Genomic DNA, 22,760 nt, shown 5'->3' on the forward strand with positions numbered 1-22,760 from the left:
TAGAGTGTGAATATTTATCTGCCTGCATCTGTACAGTATGTGCCTGTGTAAGTGTGTGTGTGTGTGTGTGTGTGTGTGTGTGTGTGTGTGGCATACTTTTTCTTAGTTCATCCCAGTTCCTGTGGGAGCAGGAGTGTGTGTATGTGTTGTTTGCTGTGTGTGCACGTCCTCCAGTCAGACACATGGATGACAGATGACCCAGTGGGAGACAGCAGCCATCCTGCCCAACCGGAATCTTGCTCACCCCCCCACCCCCCCTGTCTCCACCTGCGCCCCCCCCTCCCCTCTTTGCCTAAAACAAAAAAAAAGTGCATACTTTGTTTACTTCCTCGGCTTTTAGCCATAAATCCTGGATCCACCTCCAAGGTGGCGTTGCCCCCTTTTCCTCGGGTTACGGCTTTGTACACGATCATAATAGCTGCGTGTGTGTGTGTGTGTGTGTGTGTGTGTGTGTGTGTGTGTGTGTGTGTGTGTGTGTGTGTGTGTGTGTGTGTGTGTGTGTGTGTGTGTGTGTGTGTGTGTGTGTGTGTGTGTGTGTGTGTGTGTGTGTGTGTGTGTGTGTGTACGTGTGTGTACGGGAGAACAAACCAGCCAAAACCTGGCTGCATGCATGCCTGTCTGTCGCTGTAAGGAGGAGGAGGGGGGCTTACTGGACCAGAGGAAACCTAAATCCTCATATAAAAAGGCCATGCTCTCAGCCTGGGCCGAGGCAGAGGAGGGAGGGAGAGAGAAGGGGAAGAGAGAGGGAGACAGAAACCGGGGGAGAGAGAAGGGAAAAAAGTTGATTTCCTTTTTCAGCAGAGCCATACATCACAGGGCCTCCCAGCTGCAGTGTCACAAGCTGACAGAATGACATGTGTCATTTATCAAAGGGGCCAGGCGGGGGCCTTGGGAAACGTGCACCACAAAGCCTGAGAGAGTTCATTCCAACGCTCAACCCTCCCTCCCTCCCTCCCTCCCTCCCTCCCTCCCTCCCCTCATCTCTACTCCCTTAGCCCGCCCCCGCCGTTCACTCTCCTCCTCGTTTTCTCTCCTCTTCACCCTCTCTGACCACCTCCACCCTCCCTGTTCACTTTGCCTGGTGCCAAAAAAAGGGCTTTGTAATGTTTTCTGTCTTCCTTGTACTCATACACAGCCCGTGTGTGTGTGTGTGTGTGTGTGTGTGTGTGTGTGTGTGTGTGTGTGTGTGTGTGTGTGTGTGTGTGTGTGTGTGTGTGTGTGTGTGTGTGTGTGTGTGTGTGTGTGTGTGTGTGTGTGTGTGTGTGTGTGTGTGTGTGTGTGTGTGTGGTTGTTTGTCTTGCTGCTGATTGCGCTAAACACTGATCTGATTGTTGTTATTGTAGCCTTATTGGAGCATAGCTGCGTATATCAATCTTTACTTACTTTGCTGTCCTTTTTGTTCATTTTATCTCATTTTGGCCTGGAAACATTTAAATACACACACACAGCTCTCTCCATACCTGCTACTGAAGAGATGTTTGACAGAGAGATTACAGCTCTGCCGTCTGCTCGGGCCCCAGTCGGAGGTCTGCGGGGTCACAGCGCCTAACGCTTGAGGCCTGTTTAAGAACGCATTACATCGCGGCAGCAGCTTGTACATAGAAACGCCTGTTGTTACCGACGTGTCAGTTACAATTGCAAGCTGTGTCAGTCCACTCATAGCATGCCTGCTTACAACTTTTTTTGTGTGTTAATGTCTTACCTCACCGCACGCACTCCATTCCCAGCTTCCTCTCATCCATCATTGGCTCACCTTTCATCCCCAGCCCTTGTGCACCCCCATCATCGGCACCGGCTAGGGTTAACACCATACCAGGCACTTGCAGAATCAATAAACTATCTCACCTTGGTGCCCTTCCCTTTCTCCACCACGGCAAGATTAGAATTTAAAAACACTGTATCTGCCTCAAGACCGCAGTTAAGAAGGCTGTATTGCATTGTGTGTACCAAATTGGAAGAGGTCAGCTTGAATTCATCAGAACTGAAACGGCACTTCACTAAGGTCGGGATCATTATTGTAAACCCAATTAAAACAAAACCTACTTGTGTTTAATATATCTAAATAAATCCTATAATTCCAGATCAATAATACCATTTAGTAGCCAGAACTTAATTTCCTATAAGGTGTTCTTTTTCCATAGGTTAGGACTATCTTCTAGATGTTTTTTTTTTCTTCCTCAAGGCATTCTAGAAATTTCCAATGCTTAACATATTAACAAAGCATGTTTCTTCTTTTAAACCTGTGCCCTCTCACTCACCTTTGATTTCTGATACTATATTCAAAAGATTGCATTTCTACTTCTGGCATTCAACCCGGCTAAGAAACACTGAGTGAAACTCTCTTTTTAATAATTACAAATATAACTCATGGCAGTACTAAGAAGCAAGTGGACAGTGAGAGGGAATGAGGTAAAAAAAAAAGTGTTGTGGGGGGGCCCCCCTGACAATATAATGTTGAGTTGCTTTGTCTGCGGGGGTTAAAAGACATGGTACATCATTAAGAGGAATATTCAGTGGCTGTGTCACTGAGGGGTGACCCTTCTTACAGGTCATGGATAGTTCACTATTTCCCCCTCTTCCCCAGCCCAGTAAATAGTTTCTCCCCCCCACCCCCGCCCCCCCCGTACACACAGCCATAGGTAGGAGTTCAGGGAGGAGAGTTTCTCTCCCACAGTGGCCATTTTGATATCTTTGTTTTCATTTTTTTTCTTGTGGAGAAAACACTCTTGAGCACTGAAAGCTTTTCATTGATTGCAACGCGCAGCACGGTTTAGCAGAAGAAAACAATCTTATTCAGTTCTGAAGCACGTGTTGGCACATACGGACAACTCGACTCTCTCAATGTGCATTCAACAGTGTTTCTAAGGAGATCAAGACCGAGTGTAGCTTTGAGAAGCAGGCTTTTTTTTCTTACCGCTCCTATTCGGCTTCTTCATCTCTCTCTTTGTCTTTTCACCTACCTTCTCTAGCCTCTCTGTGTGTCTGGGTGGGGGGGGGTACCTGGAGGACGGCCCTCTTTTAATTTGTCTTCATAAGCCTCATTTATTTTTGCAGCCAGATGTGAGCTGACAGACATCACTCAGTACAACCCCTTCCTCTGCCTTCCCTCGGCACCCTTGAGCCCCTCTCTCTCCCCTCCCGCCAGGAGGTCAGGCGAACACCCCGCCACCTCCACACCCCCACCCTCCCTATCAACCGTCAGCATTACAGAAGATGGATGTGTCTTTAAAGCAGAGATTGATTGTGGATATCAGAGTTATGGCGCAATTCATCACGGCCGATATTATTCAGACGAGTGGGATTGAACAAGGAGGTGGGACTCCTGAGCCCATGGGTGGGTTCTGATTGGGGGGGGGGGCTTTAATAGATTGTAGATGAGAGTGTGTGTCACTTTGTGTAGAATGAATGCATGTATGCTCATGTGTTTGCTTTTAGCTTCATAAGTCGGCGTCACTTGGGACTGCATTCTCGCCTTTATTCCCATCACTGTGTGTGTGTGTGTGTGTGTGTGTGTGTGTGTGTGTGTGTGTGTGTGTGTGTGTGTGTGTGTGTGTGTGTGTGTGTGTGTGTGTGTGTGTGTGTGTGTGTGTGTGTGTGTGTGTGTGTGTGTGTGTGTGTGTGTGTGTGTGTGTGTGTGTGTGTGTGTGTGTGTGTGTGTGTGTGGGGAGCTGTCTGCATTGATCTCCAGTGATGTGATCCTGCTTCAGAGCCTGTTCTCATCGGACTCTGATTTACGGCTTCATTAGGATCCTTTGCGCCACCCCTCCCCTTCTTTTTGTCTCCCTGCTTTCGCCAGGTCACTCTCCGACGCACACTCAGACAACACACACTCTGTGGAGAAACAACCAAAGGACTTTTCATCCCCATGCACGTTGTATGGCTTGTTTCTGTTCTGTTTGTCATCTTTATGAATAATCTTGTGTTATTATTCATCAAGGCCCAGCACCTCATTGTATGCCCTGAGAGTTGAAGTGCCGTAGCGGTTTTTCCGAGGTGCTTCCCTACCCCCAGGCAGCCCCACTCGGCTGAAAAGAGCCCTCATTGTGTGTGTCTTCTTTTATGGCGCTGTCTGAAAGAGAGGGATGCACTCCAGTCGGCATTCAAATGCACGTGGTAAAGCAGCCAGCAGAGCAGGACAAACACCACAGGTTGTAAACGCTTTGAAAAGCAGAGTGTGTAAGGGTGTGTGTGTGTGAGGATTTGTAAATGTGAATGCGAAGTGAGTGTGTGCTGACTGAATGGTTTTCACTCTCTTTACCTCCACTTTTTCCCTCCCAATACACTCACTTTACTCCCTGTTTTTTTTCTTCTTACCTGTCTTTGCCTGAAATGACTTTCTTCTTCCTCCACTAAAAAAGAACCTCAAAGTTTTTTCTCGTGTTTTATAAACCCCCACCAACCATCACCACCGCCATTATCAGGAGTCAAGTCATGCAGAAATGTGAAAAAAATAAGAAGGTAATCACACTTTGTGCTGGTGCTTTTGTCGTGAGCCCGTGATGGAAATGGGTCTAAATATGCGATTAGAACCTGCCGCTGACTGATGCTATTAGGCAGATATGCCATAGACTTTACTATCTCCCATGAAGGATTAGCGCAAATTATACTGGGAGACAGGCTTGATTTCTCCTCTGCCTGGCTGGATGTGGGCATTTGAGGCACTCTAAGTTGACAGCGTCTGTCTCCGCTTAGTTCTCAGAGACAGGTTGTGTGACAGCTGATGCCAGGCGAGGGCTTAAAAAGTGTGCATGTGTGGGTGTCTGTTTGTGTGTTGGACACCGTTTTGGTCCGTGTGTGCGAGCGTGAGTGTGTTGCGGTGTGTGTGAGTAGGAGAGTTATAAACTGACAGGCGAGTGTGTTTGAATGTGATTGCACGTCAATGACGTTTTTTTTTTTATTTCCAGAAAACAGGTTCTCTTTGAGTAGGGTGACAATTGGGAAAGGCTAATTTTAAGCTCTGTGGCTTCCTCTTTAATTCTACACACTCTTATCTGGCTTTAGTTGAAATAATTAAACTGTCTGTATGACTGTCCAGGTGAAGCTGTTTTTCCAGCTGTAAATAGTAAGGAAAGCTTGTCAGGCGTCTGACCATGTGCCGGAGTCCGTTTGGAGTAGATTCTGATAAGAACAAAACCGATATAACCGCACACATGAGATTCTCATTGTTTTGGAATCCTCATTTTGACACAGAAAGGTCTGCCATGGCATCCATAATGAATAGTCATCAACAAATTGTTTTAAATTGGATTTTGATGGCAGTAGGTGGCCGAGCAGTTTGCTCACCTCTCAGGAATGTTTCAGGGAACATGCAGATGCTCCCTGTTTTAGCCCCGCTGTCTCCCCTCGGCCCTCTGATTTAGGAGGGTGACATGTCCTTTAATGTTGGGTAATAAACTGGAGGGGTGGATTTACAGGCTCAAGCCTTGTTTTCCCCCCACTGTCTGCTATAACGACAGTGCAAGCCCCGCCTTCATTGCATTTAAGGCTTCAGGAGAGCCGTTGGTTACCACCTCAGGCCTTATGTGCCATACGTCCCACAGAAATTCAAGAATAAGGTTTCCCAGTGCGCTGGGAATCAGTTTTATATACCACTAAGCCACCTGTGGCCAGCTGTAGTAATTTTGTTTGTTCGTGTTGTCAAAGGATACTCTTACCTGTTTGGCTTTATTTAAATGTAGATTAATTTGGTGTGAGTCGATGATTGTTGGGGATATTGTCAGTAGAGGTGTTTCCTTTTCTAAAATGAATTGAACAAGATGTGTGCTTCACATTTGTAAATATCAGCAGCAGTGTGTCTTTTCAGAATTTAGGACCTGCAACTAAAGGTAATCCGCAGATCTTGTTTTGAGCAGCTGCATGTAGGAACTATTTTCTTTCTAGCACAGAAAGTGTTCCTCTAATGATGGAGCAATGGCTCTAGCTCACTTGTTGGTGGGTGTAGTTTAGTAGAAAAAACTCACATCAACAACGATTGTGATGAATAAAACTTGAGAAAACCCTAACCCTACATTTTGTATGTTTGATATTGTGGCGAACTGTTGCTTTAAAGATTAGTTCAACTTCACAACAAATGTGTGTCCTGCAAAGAATTCCTGACAATAAAGCACTCAGATTTAATTGGGGTTTCTGTCGACAATTTTAGCTGTGCTTGACATTTTCATGGCAACCAAAACGACACATAAATGAAGCAAAGCCCCAATTCGACCTCACCTTGAACCCAAGCGAGTAACTTTTACTGCATATTCTAAAAACAGTTATATCAACTCGCAGCATTTTTGACTCTTCCTTACTTCTCCTCATCCTCCAAATTCTGCTTCTTCTTCCCACTGTTCCTCCTCCTCTCTGCTCTTTCCTCATTCGTTTGTGAGGTATGATGCACAGCGGTGCTACGCTCTGTCAGCAGGATTGAAGCAGGTCAGAGTGTAGAGTGACTCAGATAGCATCAGACCGATACATACTGTGTTTCCTAGTATCGGTATGTGCGGTAGTTACCACTTCTCCCTGACTGCAGCGGGTGAATAAGACTCTGTTAGTAATGTTTTTGTTTCAGGCAGCTGACCAGAAAATGCACCTCAGTGTGGTGTGGGAGGATGTACTCACCAACTAAAGTGTGTAAATCCTGCAATGAAACCAGCATTCCCTACCTTGCTGAGCTGCTGGATCTAAAGGAATGTTATTAGTTTGGCTTTGGAAGTGGTTGAAATGTTGCTGCAGAAAGTTTTCTAGCTTAACATTTTGGGGGATGCATATAAGAGATATATTACCGTCCACATACTAAATAAACCAGCGACTTGATTCACAATATAGATAAAAAATATTTCATTGACTAAAAAGTGATTGTATTGCTTCCTTTACTAGTCTGTTACACGGTGTACCAACTGCTTGACCTGCGAAAACAATGCAACTTAAATTGGCGGAATCACTGATTGGCGTTTTATTTAACTGTCCAAGTCTGTTTGTATTTTCTTTTCACTTACGGTTTTTTTAAACGCTGCCAGAGCCCATACCGTGTTCCTTTTTAATGTGTTTACTTCCTGTCTTTCATCATATGTTCATTCATCTTGCGTCCAGCACTCTGGTGTCCCTCTTTATTTTTCTTTTGTTTAATGGGGACAGTTTGGCCATCATGAATCCAAAGCTTACTTTCTGTGCCATGATAGTTCCAATATTCCTGTTATCCTCAGCAGCAGTGCATTAGCCAGTATTAACAACCTGTAAAATATCTATCTTGACCAATCAGAATCGAGTATTCAACCAAGCAGTGGAATAAATCAAAACTAAAACTTGAAGAGTTGTGGGACTCACGTCAGTGCTAGTATCAGCTTCTTAAACACCCATATTGTTTCTTCTCCAAAAGGATGCTCCAAATCAGTCTCTCCTCGACTCAGTTTGACTGATCAGTCCGAGGCCTAGTTTGCTGCTACCAGCATGGGACCCGATGTTCGTTCCTCTATTTATTTCCACAGCCTGTGCGTTTTTCCCCATATAAAGACAGTCCATGTCCGACCGTGTCACCGCTTGATGGATTGCATAGTCCTCTTCTCTCAGGAAAGAGAAGAGGGGGGATGGTGGAAAGAAGGAAGGAAGGGAGAGAAGGAGGGAAAGAATGAGTGAGAGAGAGAGGGAGGAAGCGGAGTGCAGCAGTGAAGGACATGGCAGCTTAGCGCTGGCCAAAAAGACTGTGCTGAACACCTGCTCCTGTCTCCAACACCCCTTCAACCTCCTCATTACCTGTCAATCTATCACAAGGCAGCCAGATCAAATGTCTGCAGCAGCCAGGACTCGCACAGGGAGGGAGGAAGGGAAGGAGGGAGGGAGGTAGGAGAGAAAGAAGGGAAGGAGAGGGACAGATTGCATGTCTGGGAGAGCAGAAAATGAAGGGGAAGTAAATGGAGCAGCTGTGTGTGCATATCGAAGATCTGATGATAATTTGGGAGTAAACTTCGTCCGGAGTGCAATTATGTAAAACTTCTGGAGGTAGTTTGTCATGTTTGCTTAATGTAGAATACATAATACGGACTGTGTGTCAATCGGACAAGCGCTCAATGTTTTCTGAAAGACTTTCATCATAGAATAAAAGTTTTTTAAAAAAGTAATTGAGGGGCATTTTCAGGTTTAGATCACTGACCAAAAAAAATCAATAACATTCTGGCTAAATTATTTTTTCCTTACACACAAGAAGCATTTAGACCCGCCCTTCTGCCCTGCTTGGCCTTTGATTGGCTTTGTAGAAAAGAGGTGAATCTGTGACGGACAAGTGCCTCTGTAGGGAGGTGGGGCCTGCAGTTTCACATTACAGCCCCATAGCTGCCAGTATGAGGACACGACAAACTGCACAAGCGCATTTGTGTACATATGCAGATGTTCATGCATTTGCACAGGTTTATGTTGTGTACCGGAGTGTATGAATTGTGCATTGTGCTTTTCTTTCATTGTTTTTTTGTGCCTTTTTAAAAGCAGATGCGTTTGAGCTCATCAAGGTGAATCAGCACACACATGACCAGCCTCAGCCATCCATTTCTGATCCCTTTCACTCCCTACTCTCCTTTAGCGTGTGAGCCGCGGTGATTTACGGTAATTATCCATCGTTGGGTCATCTATCAGGCTGGCCGTTGCTAGGCGATGGAAGCAGCTGCTGCTGGCTGTTGTCATGTTGTCAGGGACAGTGCATGTGTGTGTACATACTTGTGTGTGTTTGTGTGTGTGTTCCCTGGGATTTAGGTGATGCATGTGTGTATTCACTGGCAGTGTGTGTTCAGGTAAAGTGGTCCATCCTGATGTGGGGATTTAAAAAGCGCAGGTGGCGTGCGAGACAGAAGGCAGAGAAGGATGGAGGGAAGGATTATAGGAGGGAAGGGGGGTGAGGGGGGGGGTCAGAGGTTGCAAAAGGCCAGGTGGAATTTGAGAGTGTGTGTGTTTGAGGGGGTGGGTAGCTTAAAAGGCACAGGTGTGTGTGATAGACAGGAGAAGCGGTATGATAAATGCATCCGTGCAGATGGAAGTTGGGAGAAGTCGGGCCTTGGGGAGTACTTTTAGTGGCTGTGAAAATTGCAAGTCTGAGGGTGTGGAGAAAGGAGTGGGGGGGTGTATTTTCTATTGGCAGGTGATGGTCAAACAGATGGGTGCAGGTTCAGATCCCCGCTGAGGGGCCTACTTGTCCTCATTTTGCCGTTTGTAATCCATCATGACCCATTGTGTTGAAGCCTTCTCTGGTTTCATGATCTACGCACGCCATTCATGTCTGAGCAGACTTGACAAATCCTACTCACACACACACACACACACACACACACACACACACACACACACACACACACACACACACACACACACACACACACACACACACACACACACACACACACACACACACACACACACACACACAGAAAGGTCAACTGCAAACATTATAGTCTTAACACTCCATTAAGGGAACATATGTGAGGGAGGTTCTAAAGAAAGTGCAGAACATTATCATCACATGCTAGGGAGGATTGTCTTGTGAATTACAATGTACAAGAAAACATTATAGTTTTTATATTGACACAAGTAATGCAAAAGTAAACTAATACCATAGCCTAAATAGATCAAATTACCACCAATAAACACCCTTATTCACTTCTGTTTTCTGCCAAACTTGATGATAATAATACAAAAATGGAATAAAACCAAAGAGCTTATTCACAAACCAATTAAAAATTACACCGTTTTGGATTGCGAACAGCTTAAAAAGGCGGCCAATGAAAGAGTCTCTTTCCCGTGTTTGCATCCAAGTAGTTTCACAGAAGTTTTATTGGCTTGGCACATCCGTAAACAAAAAGGCAGCTGGATATAAGCCACACGTCTATATGAGCGACGGTAACTGTAAATACAACCTCCACTCTCGGCTCTCCATACCGGCTAATTAGCACCAGTTAGCGTTTGTCATTGCGTTTAGGGGTGAAGATTAGGAACACCTCTCAATTAATCTGCAATCAGCCTGTTTGTTAATTAGCTAACCTGTTCTAAGTGGCCTTCGGGGCTCTTGTGTAATTAGCTAAGCTGCTGGGAAGCAGGTCTGTGTGGTGACATTGACCTAAAGTACACACACAAACATATATACTGTATAGGACACACAGATGTCTCCAGACATGGTCAAGAGGGACACAAACTTCCAATAAATGATATTCTGTATCTTCAGGAAAAACAAATGCAAACACTTCCTAACTTTATTAGTCGTCGCAATCCAAATATACACATCGGCACATCGTCATGCTCGCAGCGATACACTTTGCTCTCCTCCATTCACACTGCTGCATCCCTCTAAAGCATTCTTGGAAAAAAAAACACACTGTACTCCCCAAGCACGTACACTCTTTTGAACATTTCATCCTTTTCAAGTGCAACATCCCCAACCAAAATGAACAGCTTCTCCACTGCTGTGTCGAAGCATTTTTTCTTCTTCTTGCTCACTTCAAAGCCATTTGTTTACTCTGCTGCCTCCTGACATTGTCTGTGGTAATTAAAGGAGCGCGCTGAAATTTATGGTTTAATTATACAGGCCTTGTTATGCAGAGAGAAGACCACGATGGGATGATATGCTCAATAAAAATAAATAAATAAATTCCATACAGGTTTATTGAACCCCGCGTTTGCACACAGGGTGCAATCGTTCCAGCCACTCAGGTGTGTGTGTGCGTGGTTGGGTGTATGCATATGTGTGTATGTTTATTTATGTATTGCCTCGCAGGAGAGGCCCAGTACGCGGTGTGAGTGGGTGAGAATGAAATTTGAAAAAAAAAACATAAGAAAAGCCAGATGAATTGCAATCGATTGGCGCTGGTTCACCGTATTGATCCCCCAGCATGTTAAACCCTGCTGTACTCCATGAAGAACACTCAGTCAGCGTGGACCTCCCCCCATCCTCACCCACTCTTTCAACAACTACCACACGGCTGGATATACAGTAAATGTCTCCCAGTGTTGTTACTGCATGCATGTGTAAAAATCAGATACGATTTCACTTGCAGCCCCAGCTTCAGTAAAGTGTGTGTGTGTGTGTGTGTGTGTGTGTGTGTGTGTGTGTGTGTGTGTGTGTGTGTGTGTGTGTGTGTGTGTGTGTGTGTGTGTGTGTGTGTGTGTGTGTGTGTGTGTGTGTGTGTGTGTGTGTGTGTGTGTGTGACTTCTTTTTTTTGCATGCACAGTAATGGAGAGTGATCTTGGCTGTGGCCCACTAGCTGCTCCTCCGAACTGATCTTTGAGTATGGTATAAATAGCGCTTGGTCTATAAATAAAGCAGCAGCACCTTTCACACTCTCTTTCACTTACCCCCCCACCTACACAGACAACCACAAACCAAACCTGTACACAATCACATGCTCAAATACTTCCACATAGGCCTCCCATCAATCCATAGAATCAGATAGAGGTCAGATGTAAGGATGTCTTTGGGACATTGACATTTGTACATGAGAGAGTGACCTGAACTACTGTAGCTGAGCACCGGTTACCTGCCTGACCCCTCACCCGAGAACGATGTTGATGCACATCAATCCATACTGTGCACATTTTGGGCTACATCTGATTCTTTTATTTAAAGGGCCTTGCACTGAAGCAAGAAGATGATCAATATGTTTCCCAAAAAAGGACATAAAACAGCATTTGCAAAAAAATACATAGAATTTGAACCACTTTGGTGACAGTAGACCTGTTATAATAATTACATTTTTAGACCTATTGTATGATATTTGGGGATTTTCATGATTTTTATGGCATGGACTTATAGTACATTATATGGAAATGATCTTGAGTGTTATTGCTTACCAGGATATTGCCCATTTTGTTGACATGCATGCCTTTTTACATTAGAACGACATCAACATTTTAACACCCACGATGCGAAAATACAAATATCCTCTATATCCTAAGGTGCGGTGTCCCTGTGGCTACAAGGTCTTTTATTTCCCCTTTTTTTCTTCAACTTATGTTTCTATAAACATGTGTTGTATTCTAATATGGTTCAATTGTTACAGAACCTAATTTGCCCCCGGGATTAATAAGTTATTTTGATTGATTGACTGATGATTGATGAAATGGCCTTAAATGACAATAATATAGATTTCAAGCAAATATTTCAAAGACAATACTGTCCAAAAAAAGGTTGCTATCCTGACAGGCCTTCAGCACAGTCTATTAAAGTTTGGGAAGATTTTGTCCCATCTCTTTCCGTAGTTGTCGCAATATGGATCACAGAATGTAAGGCCATCCTGCTAGCAAAGCAAAACACACTAACAAACTACTCTCCAGTGCTTTGACTTTACATAATGCTACTGGCCAACTGTAACTCACCATGACTTGAAGTGTTTGCATGGAGCCACAAGCGCAAACGATCACCGGGAAAGCTGCTGGTTGACTTGAAATTCACCACTAATCCTGTTTGCACAGCACTTATTCACATTCACACCACTTCTCCACGTCAGTCCATTATGTAGCTATGTGTCTCAAGAACAACATGTCCCATCCGCCGCTGTCTGCCGAGCTCAACTCAGGCTAGAAAATGTTTTGAAAATGGTGGGTGGGGGAGGGGAAGGGGGTGAGAGATAAATTGGTACAGTGAGCTGGAATGCTGCAGCAGTTATTTAAGGCCCTGTAGGTGCTGCCTAGGCCATATGCTCCCATTATTCCGCTTGGGAGGGGCTCATGTGGGCACATGAGCAAGGGCTGGAGAGAGGAAGAGGAGGGTGGGAGAAAAAGAAAAAGAGTGGTGGTGGTGGGGGGGGGGTGATGGAGGGAAGTGAAGGGAGAAAGTAATAGCTGAGGAATTATTTTAAGGAGAGCCCCCCTCCTATCAAGCGTAGGAGGAATTTTAAGAACGGGATACCTGGAGAAGCCTTAGACGAGATGAGAACGAATTAGCTCCTAAAGTAAATGATCGCCTTCACCCTCAATATCCGGCTCTCTCACCGCCTTCGTCTTTGCATAATTCATCTCGTCAAGTTTTGATGTGTGACGGAGTATAATTCATGAACTCCTGAACTTTTCAGGTTGATCGCTTTTTCTTTATAGGTTAGGCCTCCTCAATCATTTCGGGGCTAGAGTAGATTATTTACGTCACACCTCATCTTTTGTTTCGATGATTATTCACTAAATTAAGACAGATTTCCACAACTTAATGCAACTTATTTTAATATCTGACTGTGGCAGTGTGGAGAAATTAGGATCAGGTTGATATCAGGTAAATAGTGAAAATAACACTTAAGCTGTTATCGTATATTTATCAAAAACTTCTGCAGATGGCTTAATATCTGTTAAGAAAACAAGGCCCAGATGCAGCTTTGTTATTTGCCTCGTATCTCTTTCTCTTTCATTTCCCCCTCTCCTCTTCTCCCTATCTGTTCCATCTCTTGTCAAACTGAGGCCTGTGTTCCTGATCAGGGCATTGCTCTCATGTTAGCCGCTTCACGGGAAGCACATCCCAGCATTCCCTCTGACACGCCGGCAGCAGCATTACCATAATTGGCTTTTCTACATGACGGGACAGAGGAAATAATAATGTCATTTTATTTACAGCCCTCTTGTCCCGGTCCGAGAGCTATCACCCCCCCTCCTTCCCCTCTTTTTCCCTCCTCCTCCATCCTCTATCCTCCCCTCCCTTCTGCCACCGCACTCTTTCTCCTCTCCGCACATAATGCTGACATACACCCCTCCCTCATCCCCCCCCCCCCCCCCCCCATCTCGTCTATCTCATCTCCCTCTCTCCCACTCTGCCTGTGCAGGGCGCGAGTCTCGTTCTGCCATGGCGTGTAGGTCAAGCGATGGCTTTTTGATCAGCTCCTGTCCAAAGCCATCAGGGTTGAGAGGCACGTAATGGAGAGCGGGGTGACAAACAGAATCTGGGGAAGGAATAAGACTGCCAGTTTCCTATTAGGGGCCGGCCTAAACGGCCTCTGCCCCCCCCGCACCACCAGCACACACACCCCACCATTCTCTGCTGCGAACACACTCCTACACTACCTAAATCACATGAGTGAAGGGGCCCATGATTGGACATTAGTGCCGCAAATGACTGCCGTGATTGCCCCCTCTTCCCAAACTCACATCAAATAAATAAAGAAATGTGTGTAAATAAATAGAAGGAGGGGTGTTGGAGAAATGGGGCTGGTCTTGGGGGGCAAGCTGACTGGTCTCATCCCCTTCTTTTCCCCCTCTCTCTTGTTTCATCGCCTCTCTGCCTTTCTTATCTGGTTTGTTTGGCTTTAACATCGGCCAAATGGTGAGGCTCCGCGAGCCTGACAGAGAGTTTTATTGATTTAACAACCAGCAGACTCTCAGCTAAGCAAAAGGAGAAGGCAAAAACACAAAACAAAAATTGGCAGGGCGGAGACAGATAGCAAAGTTTTGAAATGGAGTGATATGTTTCTGCTTCGATCCTTGCCAAAGGCTGACGTGTCCGACGGTCGTGTTTCATTTGGTACCGTTTACAAGAATCAAGTCATACGCAAAGTCGAGCCTCGTGTCAGTGAGGGAGAATGTTTTCGAGATGATATGTGCTTAGGGTCGATCATGTTGTCCCAAAGTGAGGCCCAGTGTTGTGTTGAGGCTGGGCGTTCACCACAGGCTTTTCATCAGAAAAATATTATATCAAAGGGTCGTGCAATTGGACTCATTTAGCCATGGCAGGATCTCCGAGTACTCAACAAACCTGATTGAAATCTGTAATGACAGAGTAATAGTAATCTGTAGCATTCTTTAATCTTTAGATAAAAAGGTACAAATCAGAATCAAGGATGCTTCATGTGCACTTACTGCAAGTCCATCAGGGACATTTATTTAGGAAAAAACAGATGAGAAAATATACTCACTTGAACTCTAATCTCTAACAAAAACAAATATATATTGGTAGCAAATCCTTTCATAGCACCATAAAATGTGTATGTAAATGTCAATATATTTTTGCATAATGCATGTTTTAAAACACTTTTCAACACATCCAAAGGGAATCCTAGAAAAACCCTTCTCCGACTTAACATATTTGAGTTCCCTATTTGTTAGCATTGTAACCATATGTGTAGGCATTGGGAGATCAGTGATACAGTTGGATGCTAATTTCTGTGTGTGTTGTTGGTGATCTGGCGTGGCTGGTGGCGGGCTTGATCGCTGCTGTTTCTGACAGAGAGTCTGCAGTGCTATCCTGGCCACGCTGCCGCCTGTCTCCTTGATGGCGGCACGTCCCCGAGCAAAAGTGACAGGCGCTTTGGCGCCCGTGCAGATGGCCCTGCTCACAGCCATCACCCGCTCGGCAAACCAAACCGCCAGGGACGGCGCGCCAGCCCTGCCCCTTCCCCGATCCCGCCCCTTGCTGCTGGTGTTGCTCCGCATATGCGCGTCCAGGATGGGAGAAGGGGCTTAATCTGGCCGCCAGTCAGAATCACACATCTTCAAGTTGCACTGATTGAACCAAATATTTTTCCCTTCCTAGTGTTTCAGATTTTAGCATCATGTCAGTATAGATGCGGCATCTCAAACGAGATGATAATTTATTTCAGACTCACGTTTCATCACTAACGTTTTACATTTATGGTTTGCGAAAACGTCCACTTGGTGCCTGTGATTTTTACAGATGTCTGTCTCTGCCAGTCTTTTGTCTGTGTGCTTTTGATATCTCCCTCTTTGTTGTTTCCATGACAACATGGCAGGACAGGCATTGATTGACAGGGATCGTCAAAGGGTTCCCTGGCGACCTGCTCATTGTTCGAAGCCCCTCCCTGCTGCAGTCTGTGTTTTGTCACTCACGCATTTATATTTCTGATCTGCTGCTTCTCATTCCTGCTGTCTCCCTGTGTGTGTATGTGTGCGAATGTGTGTTTGTGCACTAAGCACTGCCAACTATCAGGGTTTAGCTATTTTTTGGCTGCAGCTGTTGTGACTGAATCACAGAGGTAATTCCTACTGTATGTTTGCACTGTTCATGTGGGCTTGTGAAGAATGGATAGCCGTTCTGCAGGATGCTTTGTATATTAAATGGCTGATATATATTGATAGCCTCCTGTTCTGGAAGCGGGTTATCGAGGGGGGGAAGGCACTGTAACAGAAGCCACTCTGCAGATGTGTTGTAGAGAGTACAGCACATAATGCTAATCTGCTGTGTTAGGGATTTTCAGGAGTTTTAGAAAACTGTCTCGGTCTCCGTCTGTCAGTGGGATTGAAGCGCAGCCAGGTTCTCCTGTAGTGCTCTCATTTCACTGAAATCCTGTCAGGTGTTAGGGGAGTGTGTTGCTCATTTGGAGAAGGGGTATATCAGTAGCACACAGCAGACTTATCGGCAATATTATGGTCTGTGGGTTCAGGTTTTTCGCACTGTAAGAGCAAACATGTATGAGCAGTGCAGTACATAGGAATGGGGAGGTGAGCGTGCGGGCAAACACGCATCCGCAAAATAGGCACTCTCACGCACATCACCACGCAGTCACAGTCGATGGTGCAGCTGCTCACCTCCCCCACCTCCTCCACCCATCTCCTCTCAGGCAGCAGTAAATGTTGCCAGTGTATATATATCAGGTATTATGTCCACTTAGATTATGATATGACAGGTTAGCGTGCCGTTTGAAGCTGACAGCACATCTGTTTCATCAGGAGAGACTCATACTGGCATCTAGGACACACATCTCACCATGCAGGAAGGAGATAAAGGAAGAAGCTAGGGGGCCGTCTTTCCTGTCTCCCTGCCTCCCTCACCCTCTCTCTCGTCTTTCTCCCTTTTCTCTTCAAATCCCCTCTCCCCGCCCACCAAACCCAACACCTCCTGCTCACTTTTTCTTTCTCCCCCACATCTTCTTTTCATTCACTTGTTCTCCCCCCTAACCACCTCCTGTCTCTCCTACTTACTGATGCTTGCTGTGCCTTCGCTAGCATGCAAACACACATACATACACATGGTGTAGCCTTCTATCTTATTTGTCTATTTTGCTGGTAAACCTGTTACATCTCAGCCTTCTTTAGTTCCCTTTCCTCTTTTAATCTGTCTTTTTGTAAAGCATTTGTAGTATTTTTCAAAACACCTCAGACTACTTTGTTCAGCAATCATTGTTGCATTCAGAATCTAAGTACCATTGTTTTGCTAGTTCCTGCTTATCAGCTCAAATGAAAATGACCTTCAGTTCATCACAGTGAGATAGAAAAAGGCTGGGATATCTCCAAATGAGTGTTTTGTTTCTTTCCCTCTCCGATCTGTTGCGTAACGTGATATTGTGAGGAGCTGAACTCCACTGACTAGTTGAGTGAAAGGCAATAAAGCTTTGGGAAGAGAGAAAGAAAGAGAAATGGGGGAGTTGAACATGCAAGCATGCAGCTGGCTAACAAGGCCAAACAGCCAGTCATTTCCTGGGGAACATGAGGCATGTGTGGAGGAATAGGGAGTTGAGAAGGAAAAGGACAACTGTCAGAAGCTCAGTGATTTATTTTTCCCTTGGAGGCTTTTTTCACCACTGGCTTTCAGAGCTACATGTGTGTGAAATACACACAAATTCATGCATGCATGCATACACACACTAACATTGAATGAGAGTAAAAACCTACATTTCCTCTCTTATCCCGTGTTAGTTTGACAGTGGTCCTGTTAGTGTGCTGTAAATCTTTTATTTCATTGAACTGACCTCTTTTTTTTCCTCTCTTCTTTTCTCTCCTCTTTCTGTCTTTTCTGTTTTCACTCCAGCGTACATGCCCGAAGATGAGCTTAAGCCAGGCGAACACAATGAAGAAGAGCACCTGCAGGATGACGGCCTCTCATTAGATGGCCAGGACAATGAGTTTCTGTGCAACGAGGAAGAGGAAGACGTGGATGGAGGCCAGCCACCTAGCTACAGAGACTCTCCGCTAAGCAATGGCACTAACCCTGATGCTGGATACGGGTCCCCACTCAGCGACGCCAGTGACCGGCTGACGGACTTCAAGAGCACCTCTTCCAGGGAAGGTCAGGAGAGGGAAGGCTCGGCTTTGCCCTTCCGCCCCAACAACGGCCTGTCTTTCCAGGATAGCCTGGCACAGATGAAAGCCGTCTATGCAAACCTCATCTCAGATGCCTCTTGGTCTAGTATCACAATGGACTTAATGAAATCTAAGCCCGCTGCAGCCGGCAGTGTCAATAGTGCCATCACTACTCCGGAACCTGCCCCTACTGCTTCTGTCTCCATAACCACGACCACAAACAAGAGCAGCGGGGTCAACATGGCTAGCAGTCACCATAACGGCAGGAGCTCCAACGCCACTGTCAACCACACAGGCAGCGCAAGTGGCAATACTAATGGCACAGCATCTAGCTCTGTTAGCAGCAACAGTGCAACTAGTGGGAACAACGGTGGTGGGGCAAGCAATGGTAGCGGTGTGGCCTATGATTGGCACCAGGCAGCGCTTGCCAAAACTTTTCAGCAGAACCCCTACCACCTATTGCCAGAGCCCAGCCTCTTCAGCACAGTGCAGCTCTACCGGCAAAACAACAAGCTGTATGGTTCTGTTTTCACTGGTGCAAGCAAGTTCCGCTGCAAAGACTGCAGCGCTGCCTATGACACACTGGTGGGTTTAACAGTCCACATGAATGAGACGGGCCACTATCGAGATGACAACAAGGACAAAGAGGAGGATCAGGGAAAGCGCTGGTCCAAACCACGTAAGCGATCCCTGATGGAGATGGAGGGAAAAGAAGATGCCCAAAAGGTCCTGAAGTGCATGTACTGTGGCCACTCGTTTGAGTCTCTTCAAGATCTCAGTGTTCATATGATCAAGACCAAGCATTACCAGAAAGTGCCTCTCAAAGAACCAGTGCCAGCCTTGGCCACAAAGCTGATGTCTTCAGCTAAAAAACGAGCTATCCATGATGCCATAGTGTCCCCATGCTCGCCAGACTCTATCCATGCTATTAGTGTTGGTGGTGGTAGTGTATCCCTTGGGGATGTCGGCAAAGACACGAAATCCGCAGCTAACCCCTACGTTACACCAAACAACCGCTACGGTTACCAGAATGGTGCCAGCTACACATGGCAGTTCGAAGCTCGTAAAGCCCAGATCCTCAAATGCATGGAGTGCGGAAGCTCTCATGATACACTCCAACAGCTGACTGCCCACATGATGGTTACTGGTCACTTTTTGAAGGTTACAAACTCTGCATCCAAGAAAGGCAAACAGCTGGTTTTCGATCCAGTGGTAGAAGAGAAGATTCAGTCGATTCCACTGCCACCGACCACCACCAGACTCCCTGTTCCCAGTGGTGTAAAGTCCCAGCCAGTGTCCCCTGCCCTCTCTACATGCTCAGAGGAAAAGAGAGAAGGAGGCGAGGATGAAAGGTCTGAAGGTGTTGAGCCAATGGAGAGAAAAATCAAGGAGGAGAGAGATGACTCGGGTGAGAAATCTGAAAATGACGGCACGTCTTATAAATACCTTAGAGAAGAAGATCTGGAGGAGGCGCCAAAAGGGGGTTTAGATATTCTTAAATCCCTTGAGAACACAGTATCCAGTGCCATCAGCAAGGCCCAGACAGGCACGCCCACATGGGGGGGCTACCCTAGCATTCATGCAGCATACCAGCTGCACGGTGCCATGAAGAACTCTGGTAGCATTCTACCCCCAATGGTACAGAGTATCCAGATGCAGCCAATGTTTAACAGTGGGTTACGAGGCCTTGTGACTGACCCAAACTCAGTCATCCACTCGCCTCGGAGCCCTTCCTCCCCTACCCCCCTCAGGAGCAATGTCAGTGCCATGGAGGAGCTTGTGGAAAAGGTGACAGGGAAAGCTTCCAATGTGAAAAAGGAAAAGGAGGAGAAGATGGTGAGCATTGAACGATGCCGGCCCCCATCGTTAGTAAAATCCCCCTCTCCTGCACTCAGAGAGCAGAGAGAACAATTAACATCTCCAAATGACCTTTCTGTAGGTAAAACATCGGGTATGAGAAGTAGCAGCCCAGGCAGTGTAGACTCAGAGCTCATCTGCAAGAAGGAGCCCAAAGAGAGCCTTGTCAACAGCCACAACAACCATTCAAAGAACGGCTCTGAGGCATGCCAATCCCCAGTAACTAATGGCAACAGTCTTGGCATCATCACTGATCACTCACCGGAAAGTCCGTTCATCAACCCTCTCAGTGCACTCCAGTCAATCATGAACACACACCTGGGTAAGGCCTCCAAACCAGTAAGCCCAGCTGCAGACCCACTATCTATGCTTTACAAAATCAGCAACAGCATGATGGATAAGCCAGCATTCAAACCAACTCCTCAGGGCAAACCCACTGAGCCCATAAACCACTATCCGCTGTATGAGAGCAGTGACCAGCCCATTGACCTCAGTAAAAGTAAGGCCACCATTAACAGCAACAATAACAATAACAATAGCAGCAGCGGGCTCTTGTCCAACATTAGTGTAAATGGTAACAAACCCCTAATTTCCCTCCCTGACTCAGTCTCCTCTCCATTGAGAGAGAATGCTCTGATGGACATTTCCGACATGGTAAAGAACCTTACTGGGAGACTGACGCCCAAATCTTCAACCCCTTCGTCCATCTCAGAGAAGTCAGATGCAGACGGTAGTGCTTTTGAGGATGCCCTAGAGGACCTCTCCCCAGTGCAGAAGAGGAAAGGGAGGCAATCCAACTGGAATCCCCAGCACCTCCTCATCCTCCAGGCACAGTTTGTGTCCAGCCTGAGGGAGACCTCAGAGGGCCGCTTCGCCATGACTGACCTAGGCCCCCAGGAAAGGGTCCATATCTGTAAGTTCACAGGCCTCTCCATGACCACCATATCCCACTGGCTGGCTAACGTCAAGTACCAGCTGAGACGGACTGGGGGCACCAAGTTTCTCAAGAACATGGACTCATGCCAGCCTGTGTTCCTCTGTGGTGACTGTGCCTCCCAGTTCAGGACTCCCTCCTCCTACATCAACCACCTGGAGTCTCACCTGGGCTTCAGCTTGAAGGACCTGTCCAAACTGTCAACAGAGCACCTTCGGGAGCAGCAGGCTGCCTCAAAGGTGATCACAGACAAAATGACATTCGGCAGGCCCCTGTCAGCCTTGACCACGGCAGAGGACGACACAGGCTCTGTGTACCAGTGCAGACTTTGCAATCGGACATTCGTCAGCAAACACGCAGTCAAACTGCATCTCAGCAAGACCCATGGCAAGTCTCCAGAGGACCACCTGGTGTTTGTCACTGCTTTGGAGAAGCTAGACAAGATGGAGAAGGTTTAAGCGGGGTCTTGTGCTGAGAGCAGTAGAGACTGACAGCTGTGGAACTGACTAGAATTTCATTGCACTAAAATGACTTTGTTCACAGTTACTGCACTGGGCCGAACTGAGCCGCCAGAAAGATATCGATCTTATAATTTTTTGTTGTTGTGATAACTGCCTGACTGGACCATGTCTTTTCATGTTGATTTGTTTTTGTTTTGCCAAGCTTTTTTACACTTATTTTGTAATATATTTATATGCTATTTGTCTGATCTGTGCATGTATTTTAGTGAATCAAGGTTAAACACAAGATTTTAATCTTTTCATGGCAAAAATACAACTACTGCTTCAATTGTAAAAGTGGTGAGAAAGATTTTGTGGAAGAGAAAACTGTATAATACTTGATATGAAGAAGGTGAAAATTAAATGTATACACCAAAAGAATGAAAGAATACCCGGAAAGACTGAAGTAGCACCTTAGAAAGTTGAAATTTGAATTTGTAAAGAGAACATGTTTTGAAATATCTTGCATTTGTCAAAATCTGATTGATTTTAAAAAGATCAAGGATTATCATTTCCTTCCGCTCTCCTTTTTGGTTCCTGTCACTGCAATGTTTCTGATGATGAATGGCCTGCTCATAAATCTGTCAGTGTATTAGAAAAAGATCATGTGAACATTTGGAAAAACTGAAATGCTGCTTCTGGTTACGAGTCAATCAGTGAAAAATGAATGGCCATCAGTATGCAAGATTGCTCAAAAAACTTTTCCTTGTTGTGAAGTATCACCCTATAGCAATTTTCCAGTTGTATGGTTTGTTACAACATTCTCTTTCTAAATTGTGTCGCTTTATTCAACTGTAAAGAGAAAAGTCCGTTACATGTAAATGATTACCAGTGAAATGTCAGTACTCCATAAGACATATCTTACCATTTGAAAACGGCTCAACATTCTTTGTATCTTAAGGTGTGTGCATTCTCTAACTTTTATATTGTCATTTTATATATAAAAATGATAAAAAATAAAAACAGATGGTGTATATAGATATATGCTGTAGAGCTACAAAAATGTCCTTTTTTAAAGAAAAATACAAATTTAGCTTCTTTGGCTTGGTTTACAGAAATGATTTTAATTATACTTGCATCCAATTTGATGCATGAAAATGGTGTGGAAAATAAATAAGCGATGCACAATGACTATACATTTCAATGTTTTATCGACAATATTGTAAAAAAAAAAAACTTTTTAGCACCGATTAGTTTGTTTCATTTCTTTCTCAATTGTAAAATAAACCCCAAAGCAGTTGTTAACAGTCATGCATTTGTTGTTGTGTGTTTATTTGTCATTGCGGTGCACCAAACTCTAAAATGAATTTGCTTTGCGGCAGATTAAACATATTTATCAATTTATAATGTTTAGCACTGCAAACTGATTTTTTTTTCATTTATACTCAAAGTATTCATTGCAAAAGGTGTCCTTGACCCTGTGTGAGCACATACGTACCTTGTGTTCAGCAAAAAGGCTTTTTTTATAAAATATATTAAAAGAAAAAGGAAAAGTCACTGGTGACATA

General features: G+C 45.3%; 1 protein-coding gene across 2 annotated transcripts in view; it reads left to right on the forward strand.

The window, feature by feature from the left end:
• LOC134861806 (teashirt homolog 1-like) overlaps positions 1-22,503 on the forward strand; it is a 36,014-nt gene extending 13,511 nt beyond the window's left edge. For both annotated transcript variants that reach the window (XM_063879288.1, XM_063879287.1), the window contains exon 3: positions 17,690-22,503. In XM_063879288.1, coding sequence (XP_063735358.1) covers positions 17,690-21,210 — 3,521 coding nt within the window. In that variant the 3' untranslated portion in view covers positions 21,211-22,503. The remainder of the gene's footprint in view (positions 1-17,689) is intronic.
• The last annotated feature ends 257 nt before the right edge of the window (positions 22,504-22,760 follow it).

Source organism: Eleginops maclovinus, chromosome 3 (genome assembly GCF_036324505.1).
Source record: "Eleginops maclovinus isolate JMC-PN-2008 ecotype Puerto Natales chromosome 3, JC_Emac_rtc_rv5, whole genome shotgun sequence".
NCBI lineage: Eukaryota > Metazoa > Chordata > Actinopteri > Perciformes > Eleginopidae > Eleginops > Eleginops maclovinus.